At 43.4% G+C, this 13775-nt stretch overlaps 1 protein-coding gene across 1 annotated transcript in view; it reads right to left on the bottom strand.

Moving 5' to 3' along the window:
* The window catches only part of dnah12 (dynein, axonemal, heavy chain 12), an 86708-nt gene that overhangs the window by 42891 nt on the left and 30042 nt on the right, over positions 1-13775 (bottom strand). The window contains 15 exon segments of the mRNA XM_041274751.1: positions 2162-2356; positions 2976-3137; positions 4313-4505; positions 4800-4978; positions 5719-6018; positions 6463-6718; positions 7413-7579; positions 8017-8155; positions 8700-8851; positions 10374-10562; positions 11072-11191; positions 11671-11859; positions 11955-12038; positions 12662-12802; positions 13010-13190. Coding sequence (XP_041130685.1) covers positions 2162-2356; positions 2976-3137; positions 4313-4505; positions 4800-4978; positions 5719-6018; positions 6463-6718; positions 7413-7579; positions 8017-8155; positions 8700-8851; positions 10374-10562; positions 11072-11191; positions 11671-11859; positions 11955-12038; positions 12662-12802; positions 13010-13190 — 2647 coding nt within the window.

Here is a 13775-nt window from a genome sequence, read left to right as displayed (position 1 = left end):
TGGACCAGGAAGAAGCGAGACAACACACAGAGATGTGGAGTTTTGGTGAAGCAGAGCGCTTGCTTGAGCTCAGCATTTAATAAATGAACAAACAGAAAATAAAAAGGTTGGACTAAACAGGACATGGCACTTTAGGCCAAAGTAAATAGATAGACAAAACGAACAGACACTAACAAACAGGGTAGACGAACGCTAAACACAAAAAAAGTACGGTGCTGGTGCTTCCAGCACTCGTAGCAATTGATTTTTTTAACTTTTATTTACTTCCTCCTTCTCCACACCCGTTCAGATGGCTCCCTGAGAAGGCGCCCTGGACCTGTGGCAGCAAATTCCTAGGGCTGCTGCTTAGCCTGTGGCTTCTGTCTCTGCGCAGGGTGGTGGACCTATTAGAGCCTCCACAGCGAGCAGATGCAGGCCAGTTCTGAACATCACCATTGGCAGTGGGCGCAGCCGGCTGTGCTGGTCTGATGCTGCTGGGGCCTACGTTGCCAGTTTAATGCTGGTTTAAGCACTGGAGGTGTTCGCTTAAGAAGCGGACGAACCAGCTTCTTCGTGGACCAAAAGTATACCCTGGTGTAATCGGTAAGCGGTGCCTTGTTCCCATCGGGCATGCATGCCTGAGGAAGCCAGAGCTGCCCACATGGAGAAACACAGCCAGGTTCCTACCCACAGCCTGCGTTGGACACACGGAGCAGGTCCTTGTTAACCAGGCGCTGCTCATCCAACTGTTTTGGTGAGGGTCTGTGGTTCTCTGAAAGGGACCTCAACAAACAGCACTGGTAGAGTACCAGGATAGTATTATAATTGCCCAGACTTGCAGCGAACAGATTGGCTGAATAGACGCACTTGAGGATCCTCTCAGAGACAGGCACTGCTTGTTGGGGCAGGTAGTGTCCTTGGACAGGACTGCTAAATTAGGCGCCTTGTCCAAGGTGTCAATAGAAGCCTCCACGAGCGGAAATTGGGTCAGGCCCAGCTTCTCCGCATCATGTACCCTATATAGGGTGTCCATCAACTGGGAAACAGCAGGAGCTGTTGCCAGGTGATCCCAGGAGGACTGGATTTCAAAAAGCAGATCAAGTGCAACTGGGGGCACACGCGAGAAATGGTAGTAAAAACTATTACAGCAATTATATTAATATCACATATAATTTGTGCAAAAACACAATAAATGTGAAATATATAGCAGATAGAAGTAACAAGCACTTATCTGAACAAGGCTCTCCGGTCACGTCAGTCTTGAAAAGAGAAATGGCGCTGAGGTCTATTAGAGCAGTACATTTGTGCCCTCGGGGGCGGGGCATGACTTTCGTATATATCTTATTCAGGTTTCGGGTCTCTACATGATAACTACCCATACGGTAATGGTTACATTTCGTACTTGCAAGGGAACTAATTACACAAAATGGGATACAGTTCATATATCCTTTGTTAATGTAATCATTTTTCTATATTAAGTGTTATTTTATGTATACTGAGCATCAAAAGAAACTTATCACTTTTATTTGAGCATCAAAAGAACCTTATCATTTATATTTGGATAACATTCACTAAAATGACAACCTCTGTTTTAGAGCAGGTGCAGTGACTTTTTGTTGTGTCTATTAACAATTGAAATCACGAACATGCTGCAAAATCATTTGTCGATCTTGGGCAGGTGTTGTGACGCTTGGTCTCCCAGTTCATTGACAGAGTGTGTATGGTTATACCGTCTCACCAGTTTTGACATTTCTGGCTGTGAGCACCCAAGACAGCGAGCCACAGTACTACCCTAGTCCAGCCTCCAACATGTCGATTGCATGAAGGCACTGCTCTCTTGACAGACGTGGCATATTGTTTTTCTGTGATTTTCTTTATTGCTTTTATACAAGCTTGCAATTCAACAGCTGAAATCACTCCATAGCCAGTGTCCAATCACTAATTAGGTGATTAAGTGCATATGCTTCAGTCATAGTCAAACAAGCGTGTCATGGTCATGGTCATTATGGTCATTATATACCTTATTTTTTTTCGAAAATAAATGTGTTACAATAGTGATAAGTTTCTTTTGATGCTCGGTATACATTTATGTACATCTTATTTTCTTTTATTCTACCTTCTTCCATCCGAAGAATGGGTTTTCAATAGTCTAGCTTGCTGGGTCAGTGCTGTACTTGCTCACCTGGAACCAGTCAATGGTGCAGCAGTTGATGAGCGATGGGAACTGCCTCAGCCGGTTTCGGAAGGCGTCCCCGATGGGGCTGAAGGCCACCACGATGTGCAGATTCTCCTTGCAGCGAGTCACAAAGAAGGCAAACAGGGCCAGCGGGCTGAACTCTGCGCTCTTATTGCCTGCCTGAGCGATCGGGCGCACTGCCTGCAGACGAGAGAGAAAGAAATAAGCAAGGTTAAAACAGTAGGGGACTTCCACAAGACAACCTGCTAGACAAGAGGGCATTCTACATGAAAAAACACAAGAATCCAGGCACTAACTTAGTACTACCACAGGAATATTGTTTATTCCTTGTGCTTCTCCTACAGATTGTCCAGTAAAAGAGTCAGACAGATCTTTTTCAAACCTTGGAAATACTGTTGCTAGCAGGTCCATAGCTAGCAGGAAGCCAGTTGGGAATGTAATTAAGCAATCAGAAGGTGCTGTCTGTGTGTTTAAATCAGATCATTAAGATGCACAGGTACAAAAGGTTATTAGGATTAGGGAGAGATCTGTGTAACTTGGTCTAGGAAGCAAGCAGACAAAAGTGAACTGTGAAGTTCAAGGTTTTTTTTTTATGGAAAACAAATTCCACCTTAATTTTGAAATGCATTTTAAACTAACCAGCATACCTACAGCTGTCTTAGCTCCATGATCAGTAGATGATGCACATACATGCAAATAATATTCACAGGGATTGCCCCAAACTTCCCTTAGCTTGGGCTTGGGTCCTGTGGTGGCTAACTCCTGGCCCTGTTGGTGGCGCCCCCTACATGCAGTTTACCTCCATGATCTCCTGCTTCTCGTCCACTGCGAAGAGGTTGGGCACCTCTCCAGTGTTGAGCACACTGTCCACGTCCTCTAGGAATGCTTCCTCTTTGATCTGTGTGTCTGTGATCAGGAATACCGTCTTCTGGCCTTTCACCCCCGCACTGCGCAACAGGTGCTGTTCAAGAAAACACAGGTCTTATCTAAACAGTGCCTTAGTTTCAACCAGAAAATAATGGCCAGGATGTCGATGTATTCCCATGCAGTATGCAGTGAAGGCTTTGAACACCTGCATATAATGAACAGGCTTCCTAACGTTCTGCACCAAATGAGGTTGGGGATCTCACCCTAGCTTAGCCAGTCTCAAAACCACCACACAATCTGGCACAATTAGCATGATCTGTCAGTCACCGTCACCTAACTTGATACAACAGCTAGAGTTAAGCAATAGCGTCTGTCGATGAAGGCTCTACTGTGTGATTGCTGTCTGCGAAAGTCAAGGTCAACTACCACACGGTAGAGCCTTCATCAAGAGGGCACTATCACTATTGGAAAATTATTTTTCTCATTATTTTCTTTAGAAAAAACACTAGATTTCCTTCTACTTCTAATGATTTGTCAGGTACCCTTCCGCTAAGAAAAGTTTTAAGAAAATAGTCCCGAAAATGTTCATAAAGGATCACATACATGATTAAGTAAAAAAATTACTTTATTAACCAAATAACTTTTTACTTGTCAGAGCTGCTTCTAGTTATCTGGACAGTGCCAGATATCTGAATGGAACAATATTAGCAAACTGTCCGTGTCTCGGTTTGTTGTTGTTGAAAGATACTGTCTGAGCTCCAGTTGAGCCGGCAGGATGTGATTGCGGGCACCAGACTGGTTGCTTTCATCGGTGTAAAGTATTGATTTGCTGGTTTTGGTGGATAATAAAATAAATGTGGACCAATTGTGTCTTTGTTTAATAATTGCTCTCCAATAGACGTGAACCGAGCTTTCTATACAGCAAGTCAAAATGAAAAAGCCGGCCCTTGCACAAACTGATTTTAAATTTTATTCATAGTTGATGTTGTGACATAGCAGCAGGCATCTACTGTCTAATAGATGCCTGCTAGAGCTGGAAGTTGATTGGCTGATGGAAATTAATCATTTTCTAATTGCTATCAGTGAGTGTCCCACTTTTTTTAAACTTAAAGAGCTTCCTGACACTGTGTAATTATAAAATGAGGGAACAAGTTCTTGTTGTGACCTGAAATACAGACAGCTTCGGAAAGATCTCATACCTTGACATGTACAATTCATGAAAGCCAGCGGACTGCATATGTGTGAATGTTGGAATGCCGCGCTCAGTACCTTGAGGTCCTCTCTCCACTCATTCATTCCGTAGCTCTTGGAGATCTCTGGCTGGAAGATGTTCATCTTGGCCATGGAGGTGGCCAGCCGTGTGAGAGACTGCCTCCCGCTGCCCCCCACCCCCACCAGCAGGGCATTCCCCCCGGGCTGCTTCAGTACGCGGCTGATCCGGGACAGGTGCTCCAGGACATAGCTGCAGAGGGGAGAGGAAGAGAAAGAGCGCAAGGGCATTGGTACACTGCTGTCACACGTTCGTAAACATAGAGCTGTATTCAAAAACAATACCTGAGTGTTAATGCTAACTTACTATCCACTAGGCATATTTAACTGAGCACTAACTCTCAGGTTTTATTTCTCAATGTGTCTGATATTCTATCTTTTATTTTTTTAATTTACAGAGTGCAATGCCAGTTTCACTGAAAGGAAGAAAGAAAGGAAATCTTCCCTGAGTTCCTGAGCAAATGAACAAAACAAACAGAACTGTTACCGGAAGATGACGAGGTTCATGCATGATTTGTGAGTTTGGTTGTACTCCTCCAAGCACTGCTCCACCACAGTGCTGAACTGCTGGACTGAGGGGACCTCAGCGTACAGCCTCTCCTCTTCCTCCAGGTCAGGATGCATGTAGTCCCCAAACAGCAAGCTGCGCATGTCCTCCTCACACAGCTGCCAGGAAAACAAACAAAAGCAGTTCATTATAGGCTGCACTACACAGGAGGAGAGGCAGAGGCACAGAGACTGCCTGAGTACCAGGAGGGGCTGCATTACACAGGAGCAGAGGCAGAGGCAGAGACCCAAGGACTGTCTGAGCAAAAATCATAATACAAGAATGGTTAAGCACAGAAAAGCACTGTAAATGTCAAAGAAGTATGGCAGTGCATATAAAAAAAACATGCACAATATAACCATGGGAAAAGCGTGGGAAAAACATGGAAAACTTTTATAAGGGGAGGGAAAGGGCTAATGTTGATAGTGCTAATTAACGGTAAGAGAGTAGATTTCAAAGCTTCCTGTAATGTTGCAGACCTGAAAGAGTATATGCTGCGGAAGGCTGTCTGCCTGTAAGCTGTCTGCATGCTGCCTACCTGCCTGCCTGCCTGCCTGTCTGCCTGTCTGCCTTTATGCCTGTCTGTCTGTCTGTCTGTCTGTCTGTCTGTCTCTTTGTGTGCGCGTGTGTATCTGTCTGTCTGCCTGCCTGCCTGCCTGCCTGCTTCTCTGTGTCTGTCTGTCTGCCTTTATGCCTGTATGTCTGCCTCTGTGTGTGTGTGTGTGTGTGTATCTGTCTGTCTGTCTGCTGAAGGCCACCTGCCTGCCTGCCTGTTTGCCTCTCTATGTGTGTCGTTCTCTCTGCCTGCCTGTCTGCCTACCTGCCTGTCTGTCTGCCTGCTGTTTCAAACCCAGCTTACCATAGCACTGCCCTGCTTGAGGTGCTCAAATACAGAATCGAAGTTCTCTTTGAAGTGCTCCTTCACAATGTCCTTCATGAGTTTGTAGAGCCACAGTCTGTCATTGTTGTCCACCAGGCGGTCGTAGTACACACGGAAGACCTCATGCACAAAGAGGCGGATCATGGTGCGCTTGCTCTCCAGAGAGTCTCTCTTCAGCAGCAGGCAGCCCTGGATGACCCGGGAGAAGTCACGCAGGTTGAAGGTGTAGTGGGACTTGGCAGGTGTGGGCAGCAGGTTATCCATGGCTTTCTTATATACCTGCAACACAGACAAGCAGGGAGTTCTGGCACTGACACACACGGTTGGCATGTGGATGCAGGATTCTCAGTGCTTTAGAAATACTAAAATAAATCATTCAAAGACAAACATTTTGACTAAACAGTATTTTCTTTTATTGGGACCATTAAAAGATCCTTCACACTTTACCACTTTTGGGGTCTACATTACCCAGAGACAAAAGTATAGGGGGGAAAAACCCTTTGTCATTGTGTCTTTTAGTATTTCTCAAATCACTCTGAATCACGCATTTCCAATTCACTATCCACAGTTCAGAACAAACTAACAAAACCAGTCCATACAGCACTGTGCATCATTTCCTGGGGCAAATAATAATGCAATATCACTGCATCAGGGCTGCCCCTACACAACTTGATTTGAAGCTTTCTTTGAATAACTCATGAGTTAAAGCAGTGCTTCAGTTACCTCCATTGTAGCATTGACGATCTGACTACCAATTGTAAAGTAGTCCGGTGGAAAGTCGTTATTCCTCAGATAGAAGGCCACAATGTTGGAGAAGATGCGCACCATTGTCTCATCACTGAAGGAGTTGATGCTGCAGATATTAAAGTGTCTCAAGAACCTGGGGGTGACTGCGTTCCTACCACCCCCTGGTGGACCCATGGCAGCAATGAGCTGAATGTCTACCAGAGAGATCTTGCTTGTGTCCTTCAGGTCATACCTGCACAAGGAATAAACAAATACAGTGAACACCGTTAGAGGAGTCTGCATGCCAGCAACACACTCAGACTGGGCTCAGAGCTACTCTACCACAGGATAACTAATTAAATAACCTGTTTGCTGAGGAATAAATAACATTTATATTTGATCAGTATACTGGTATAGAGTTTATAGTTCTCTTTCCTATACTACTAGAGCGCTCTGCAGTGTTGAGTGGAGTTCTCTTTCTTATACTACTAGAGCGCTCTGCAGTGTTGAGTGGAGTTCTCTTTCCTATACTACTAGAGCGCTCTGCAGTGTTGAGTGGAGTTCTCTTTCCTATACTACTAGAGCGCTCTGCAGTGTTGAGTGGAGTTCTCTTTCCTATACTACTAGAGCGCTCTGCTGTTATCAGTCTATTATCTTTCTTTAACTACTATCTTTCCAAGACCTGTATACAAGTCTGTACTGTTGAAAAGATAAAGGAAAATCACTTTTCATTTTCAGTTTAATACAATTCATCAGTATATTATCAGCCTCTACCCTTAAATCTAAAAGCTGTTTATCCACTTCACCCTTTGAATGTGTCAGTGTATAAAAATAGTATTTTTATGTTGAACTAACAGGTTTTTCTTTGGACTTTGGAAGCAGTCTATCAGTGATGAGCTTGAAGTTAAAATTACAGATTGTTTGTACAGCTGTACAGGTGGCATTACCAGTTTCCGTGGTCAAAATACTGCCGGAGCAGTTCGATGGGGGGCTGTGCTCCATACTGCTCCAGGGCCGGCATATTCATGTCGTCCACAAAGATAACACACTTCTTACCCATCGGGGGCCCGAACACACCCTTGCGTCTCTTATCCAGCCTGGACATAATAATGTTCTGAAACAACACAGCAAGGTTACATTTTAACAAGAGGCAATACTATAATAATCTTTATTTCCCAAACATTAAAACTGATGCATATGCAGGCTAGACTGTAGTAGATAATATCAGACCAGCTAGACTAAAGTAAGCAATATTAGATTAGACTTGACAGGTCCAGGCAATATTAGACTAGACTATATTATATTAGACTAGACTGGATCAGGCAATATTAGATTAAACTAGATTTGAGTATAGTTTCAGATTAGACTAGAGGGAGCCATGATGCTTGATGCTGTGTGAGAGCGAGAGCTGAGTGAAGAACAACTGACATCTTTGTGAAGCTGTTCTCCATTTCCTGTCCTCCACAGATACTGTAGCTGACTCCCCTGTAATGCTGTGAGTTACCTGTAGAGATACTGTAGCTGACTCTCCTGTAATGCTGTGACAGTTACCTGGCTCTGGTTGGCACTGGTCCTTGCTGAGAAGTTGATGAAGAAGGGAAGGTATCGATCCTTATCCAAGTTGTTCATAAGCTTGTCTTTCACATAGACAGACTTCCCTGTGCCAGTAGGGCCCACAAACAACAGTGGCCTAGAGAATAAAAAATAAATGCAAAAATAAAATAATAACTAACCATGTGATTCTCTTTAGTCACACAAGCAGCACAGACTTTAAAATACTTCCTTATTAAAGTGACATTTTCAAGGGTACCCTTACAAAGCGTTCTTGGCATGATATCTAATGATGCCTTTTTCTTTAAAAATGATTGTTGTCAGTTAGTCTCCTTAATAATAACTAACCCACATTCCAGAGGAATGGCTGGATGTGAATGCATGTGTCTCACAAGCTCGCTTTGCTTTTTTTTGTGAGCCACTTTTTCGAACACTGGAAACAGAGTCCCTTGTTATTCAGACAAAATGTCTTTTACTGTTTGCCCTTGTCCAGGAAGCAACTTTAAAACAATGAAATGTGATATTGATGAAACAGTTTAAGAAGTCAACAGCCCTGTTTCTTTCTTTTAATAACTGAAGATACAAGGTATGCAACATTTCGACTGGTATAAAAAGCTATGTATTTTAATTTGAAAATAATTTTGCACACACATCAATAAAACAATGCATGATTTCCTCCTTACTTGCCATGCTGGATACAGAGGTCCATGAGATAGGTGTATCTGATAGTGTCCATTGTCGGCACAATGATATCCTGCACTTTTGTGTTTTTGTCGCCCAGGGAAATGTTCTTGATAGACTCGTTCCAATGGACCCAGCGTCCTTTACCTTTATACTAAAAGAGGAGGCTCCCTTTTAAAACAGCATCAGGTCTACTTGAAAGTATTAAACTGCATTAATTCTGTAGTCAACACATTATTTTTAATTAGTAATTTGAGTACAATTATTTACATTACATCATCTCGTGTAGACTGGGCGAAGGAACCGCAGTGCTTTATCTATACATTGTAAAATCTCCTATTACTTGCCTCTTTCTAGTAGGGATGCACCGAATCCAGGATTCTGTTTCGGATTCGGCCGAATCCGAACCCTGCTCAAAATATGCCCAGACTCGCATCCATTTTTATTTATTTAATTAATTTACTTATTTATTTTGCAGGGAGATTCATGGATTCATGGAATGATTGGTGGAAAAGTAGCCGGTCCACACCCCCCCCCCCCCCCCCCCCCCCCCCCCCCCCCCCCCCCCCCACACACCCGTTAGATTTAAAAGGCAGGTGGCCCTAGTTAGTTTCAAGCTGCCTGCCTGAGACCGCGTGTTCTGTTTAAGGTTAGTTGTCTGGGGCATATAGAGATGGTTTTTTGTATGTGTTGTTGCAAATGATTTGTGAAGCTGCTGCCTGAGACTGCGTGTTCAGTTTAAGGTTCTGGTTCCTGTGCCGATATCGTGCCTGTGTGTGTTGGTAACTGTTACTACTTCTGAACTTCAAGCCTTCATAAGCGTGCTGGGTCTTGCTGATCTCGCTCTGACTCATGCCAGCGGTGGAAAGAGCAAGCGCTATAACTAAGGGAAATGAGAAGAAAAGGACGATTGAACTGAACTCCTTCAGGATGGTGGACAGGATGGCCGGAACCGAAGCACGTAGATAGCAGACTTTGTATTTTATGTCTGTTTTATTCGTTACCTTTATTTTTTGTAATTGGTTTTATTTATTTTAACTACTTACCTTGTCTTTTAGTGTTTATATTGTAATTGTTCTACTGGAGGATCTATACTAGTCCCTAATTCTAGTGCCCTCTAGCACCCCTGCCTGTAGTAGGGGGTACTAATACTGCACATCAATATCTGCACTCAGAATTGGTGATACAATTAGACAACTCGTGAAGGTTAAAAGTGTAGCTGAGGCACCTGTAAAAATAAGTGGGGTTGGGCAGTGGTCAGTTAACTCTTATAGTTGCTAGCCCTATTTTTACAGGGTGTTTCAGGGCCTATAAGAAATTGTAAAAGAATAATACTCCCATTGGTTTTTAGTTTTTTTTTTCATTATTTTGTATTTTGATTTAAACTTCTACTGCTTCCTTGTATCCCTCTGAACAATAAAATAAAAACAAAGATTGTTTATATGTGTTGTCTCCCTCTTGCCTAATAATTCCCCTGTCAAATAAAAAAGAACCTAAAATCAATTTTAACTTAATCTGAAGGTGGTGCCTTTGTGGCATAGTACAGCTACCACTTAATAATATTTGTGTTAATGTTTCGCCTTCCTACATCCCTATTTTCTAGCTCACACCATCACGTCATAGGACTAGCCTGGCCCCCTTCTCTGTACCCACTCAAGTGCAATAATGCATCATACCTCATAAGAGTAGTCATAGACCAGCCCTTTCTCATCAAAGGGACATTCCCATTTTCCGATGGTAGCTGGGATGGGATGGTCCTCTGATTTCCCAGCCACGATTTCCTTCAGGAAGCTGTCAAACTTCACGCGGCTATCTGTGTCACAGCTCCCCCCGACCGACCACGTCAACGAGAAGACAAAGGCAGCCTGCAAGATTAAGGGAGTCAGGCACAGCTTCAAACACCATCTCCCGTGCAAACATGGACCTCTATTGTCAGTAAAAAAAAATATATCCAAGGATTTCCACAACTATAGTCTGGTTTTAACAGATTTCACCCAAAATTTAGCACGAAAAATACCGTTTATACCATGAAAATACCATTCAATTTGGTAGATAGATTTCTGTAAATAAGGAATGTATTTTATGCAATAGGAGGTTGTCTTTTCAATGTACAGTAGTGCTGATAAACACGATACAGCTTCACCAGCCTTACACTGTAATAGATAGTTGTTAGCATTCTCAGCAAATACCTCTGATATTTACCCAGAAAACTATGAAATTCAATGATTTTCACTGCCAGCATATGGTGATCTGGTGCTTTTCAGTTGGTTTTTATACCCTATGGAGTGAGCCGTATTGGCTCTCTGATCAACCTGTACGTGGTATATGCTGTTTGGACTGGCTCCCTGTGTGCTGCTGCAGTGCTAGTCCTTACCTGCGTCCAGACGCGTATGTTCTTGTTTTCCGGGTCGTCCCTCACAGTGTTGGCCAGCAGCATCTCAAAGAGTCGGGTCAGAGACATCACCACGTTGCTGTCACTTGTTGGGACCAGCTCCTGGAATATCACAATGAGCCCACATCAAGAACACATCTGGCATGCCTGGCTCATTGTTCATGTCTGACTTGTTCATGCCAGCTCGTTTGTAGTTTGTTTTTCCTGTATCCCCCAAAGATAAATTCAACTATAGAAACACAAGCCTTCTCCCCCTTTGACACCTGATGTCTTTCTTTCCCCACTTAAAACTTTCATACCATTCACACCAATTAGATTATGTCCCGACACGCACAGATGCTTTTGATTTCAGCTGTGGTGAGGACGCATGGAGTACAAGCAAAATTGTCTAGATTTATTTGAGTAACTTTCCATGCCAGTGCATTGTAATGCATATCTTATATTTTCACTTACCTTCAGCCATGATACAGGCAGATGGGGCAAATATGAAAGCACAGCAGTGTGTGCTGTATGACAGTAAACAGCGCAAACTGAAGCACAGTGCGTGATGGCAGTGTACCACTCTAAAGGGCTGTATCTACCTTGCAGTGCTTGCGCAGCAGCCGGATTGCAGGAGGCATCAGCCAGTGGAAGAGCTCTGAGAGGAGGGCATGGCTGTCTTTATGCTGGAAGGCGTCAGGCAGTGTGTTCAGCCAGGAGGTGACCATGGGCATCCAGCCCAGCTGAGAGGGCTCCATGTAGATCATCCCACAGCGACTCACCGTGGCAGGCTGAGGGCAGGATAGCAGAAGCATAGGGGCGTCAGGATTCAAGGTGAGCACTCTTCATATATACAGACTAGCTTGGTCCGTGCTGGCATACTCACTGAGGCCTGAGACAGGTCCATAGCTTCAAAGATCAGACTCATCTGATTAGACATCTGAATGATCTCTCCACTCATCAGGCACAGCTGCAGGGAAACAAAATAATAGATATAATAGATTTAAAAAAGAACAATAAAATTATTATTATTAAATATCAGGATGTGATCAAAGCCTAAAATGTAAAAGTTAACCAAGTAAACTGTACTCTTGTTGACTTGTGTACTGTATACTTGAATTTATCCAACCTACAGTATTTTAAAGTAACATGTAAGACATTTTTTTCAGAAGAATAGTTTTAAACAGTATAAAATTGCACAGTATAGTAAGAAACTACAACAAATTATCAGCTTCTTCCTGCAGCTAATAGGTTTCTTGCTATTTTTATACAATTAAAATAGTTTCATTCGTCAATTCACTTTATAAGTTTAACCTAGCAGTCGGTGAGCTGAATTTAATAACTTTTAACATGGAACAAATGTTTTAGGAAAATACAAATCTGTGCAAATCTGGACCTAGTTGAATTCTGATTCATTATCAACAATCTATTAATCTTATCAAAACCAGTACTGCTCCTCATGCACTATGTTTATTGCAAGTATTTCCCCAGTGATTTTTTCCCATGTAAAAGGCAACCACATTGAGCCCTGTGTGTGAGTGTTTGACGTTATTGCTGGGTCTCTGGGTGATGGCAGGCTTTGGGTCACGTCACCTTCTTGTTGTCGTCCAGCACCGTGTTCATGCTCTCGATCCACAGAGTGTCAATGGGCCCATCAAACACAACCCACTTGCGTTCTGGAGTGTCTGCGGAAGCAAACTCCCGAAACGTGTTGGCAACAATCCCATCAGTCCACTGGAACAGATACAAAACAATCACCCAATACTGCTGAGATATGTTATGTGCTATGAGACAGGCACATCTGAAGAGTGCTAATCCCTTACAATCACCCAATACTGCTGAGATATAAAATGTGCTGTGAGACAGGCACAGTTAAAGAGTGCGAGACTGGGTCAAACTACAGACTGTGTACCTCGTGAGAGACTGGGTCAAACTACATACCTCGTGAGAGACTGGGTCAAACTGCCCAAAGAGCTGTCCCATGGTGATAGATTTGGGGTTCACTGTCCGGAAAATCACTTTCTCCTCCTCATACCCTCGCTCATTCATCAGGGTCAATGTGTCTGCCAGCACATGCAAAACCTTGGTTTTACCAGCAAACGGCTCTCCAACAAGCATGAACCTGTAATCCAAAAAGATGGAAATAGCATTCTTACATTGTGTGTGTTTCCAGTAGTTCAAAGTTCAACCCCCCCCCCCCCCCCACACACACACACACACACACACACACACACACACACACACACACACACACACACACACACACCCACACACTGAAGCAGAGAGAGTGGTAGCTGGAGATAGTGTAGTAGCTGATTAAAGATGGAGCTTTCCTTAAATCAATAAAAGGTAAACAACACTACAAGTACAACACTACAGAGAAAAAGTATATTTATTTATATTCTTCCTGGTATCCATTCACTTCCTTTGCTGAAGGTCAGGTGGTCACTTGCTGCCAGACCATTGGATAGAAATCAACATATTATAGCAAAGGACGTTATTAGGTTTCAAACAGGGTTATTCTCTGCGCTATGCCGTCCGATAAAGTGATCAGTATAGACCCGGAGTCCAAGCACACTTCAAGATAGGAGGCTGCCTAGAAAAGTGTGAACTGGCTCTTCACATGAATCACCATAAGGCCCAACCGTTAAAGCTGGTAGGTGACAAGTTCTGTGTGGGCCTCTGCCTGAGCTGGAGACTAGGCACA

This window comes from Polyodon spathula, chromosome 16 (genome assembly GCF_017654505.1).
Source record: "Polyodon spathula isolate WHYD16114869_AA chromosome 16, ASM1765450v1, whole genome shotgun sequence".
Classification (NCBI taxonomy): Eukaryota; Metazoa; Chordata; class Actinopteri; order Acipenseriformes; family Polyodontidae; genus Polyodon; species Polyodon spathula.
The sequence above is the reverse complement of the archived record's forward strand: the minus strand, read 5'-3'. Positions and strand labels throughout refer to the sequence as shown.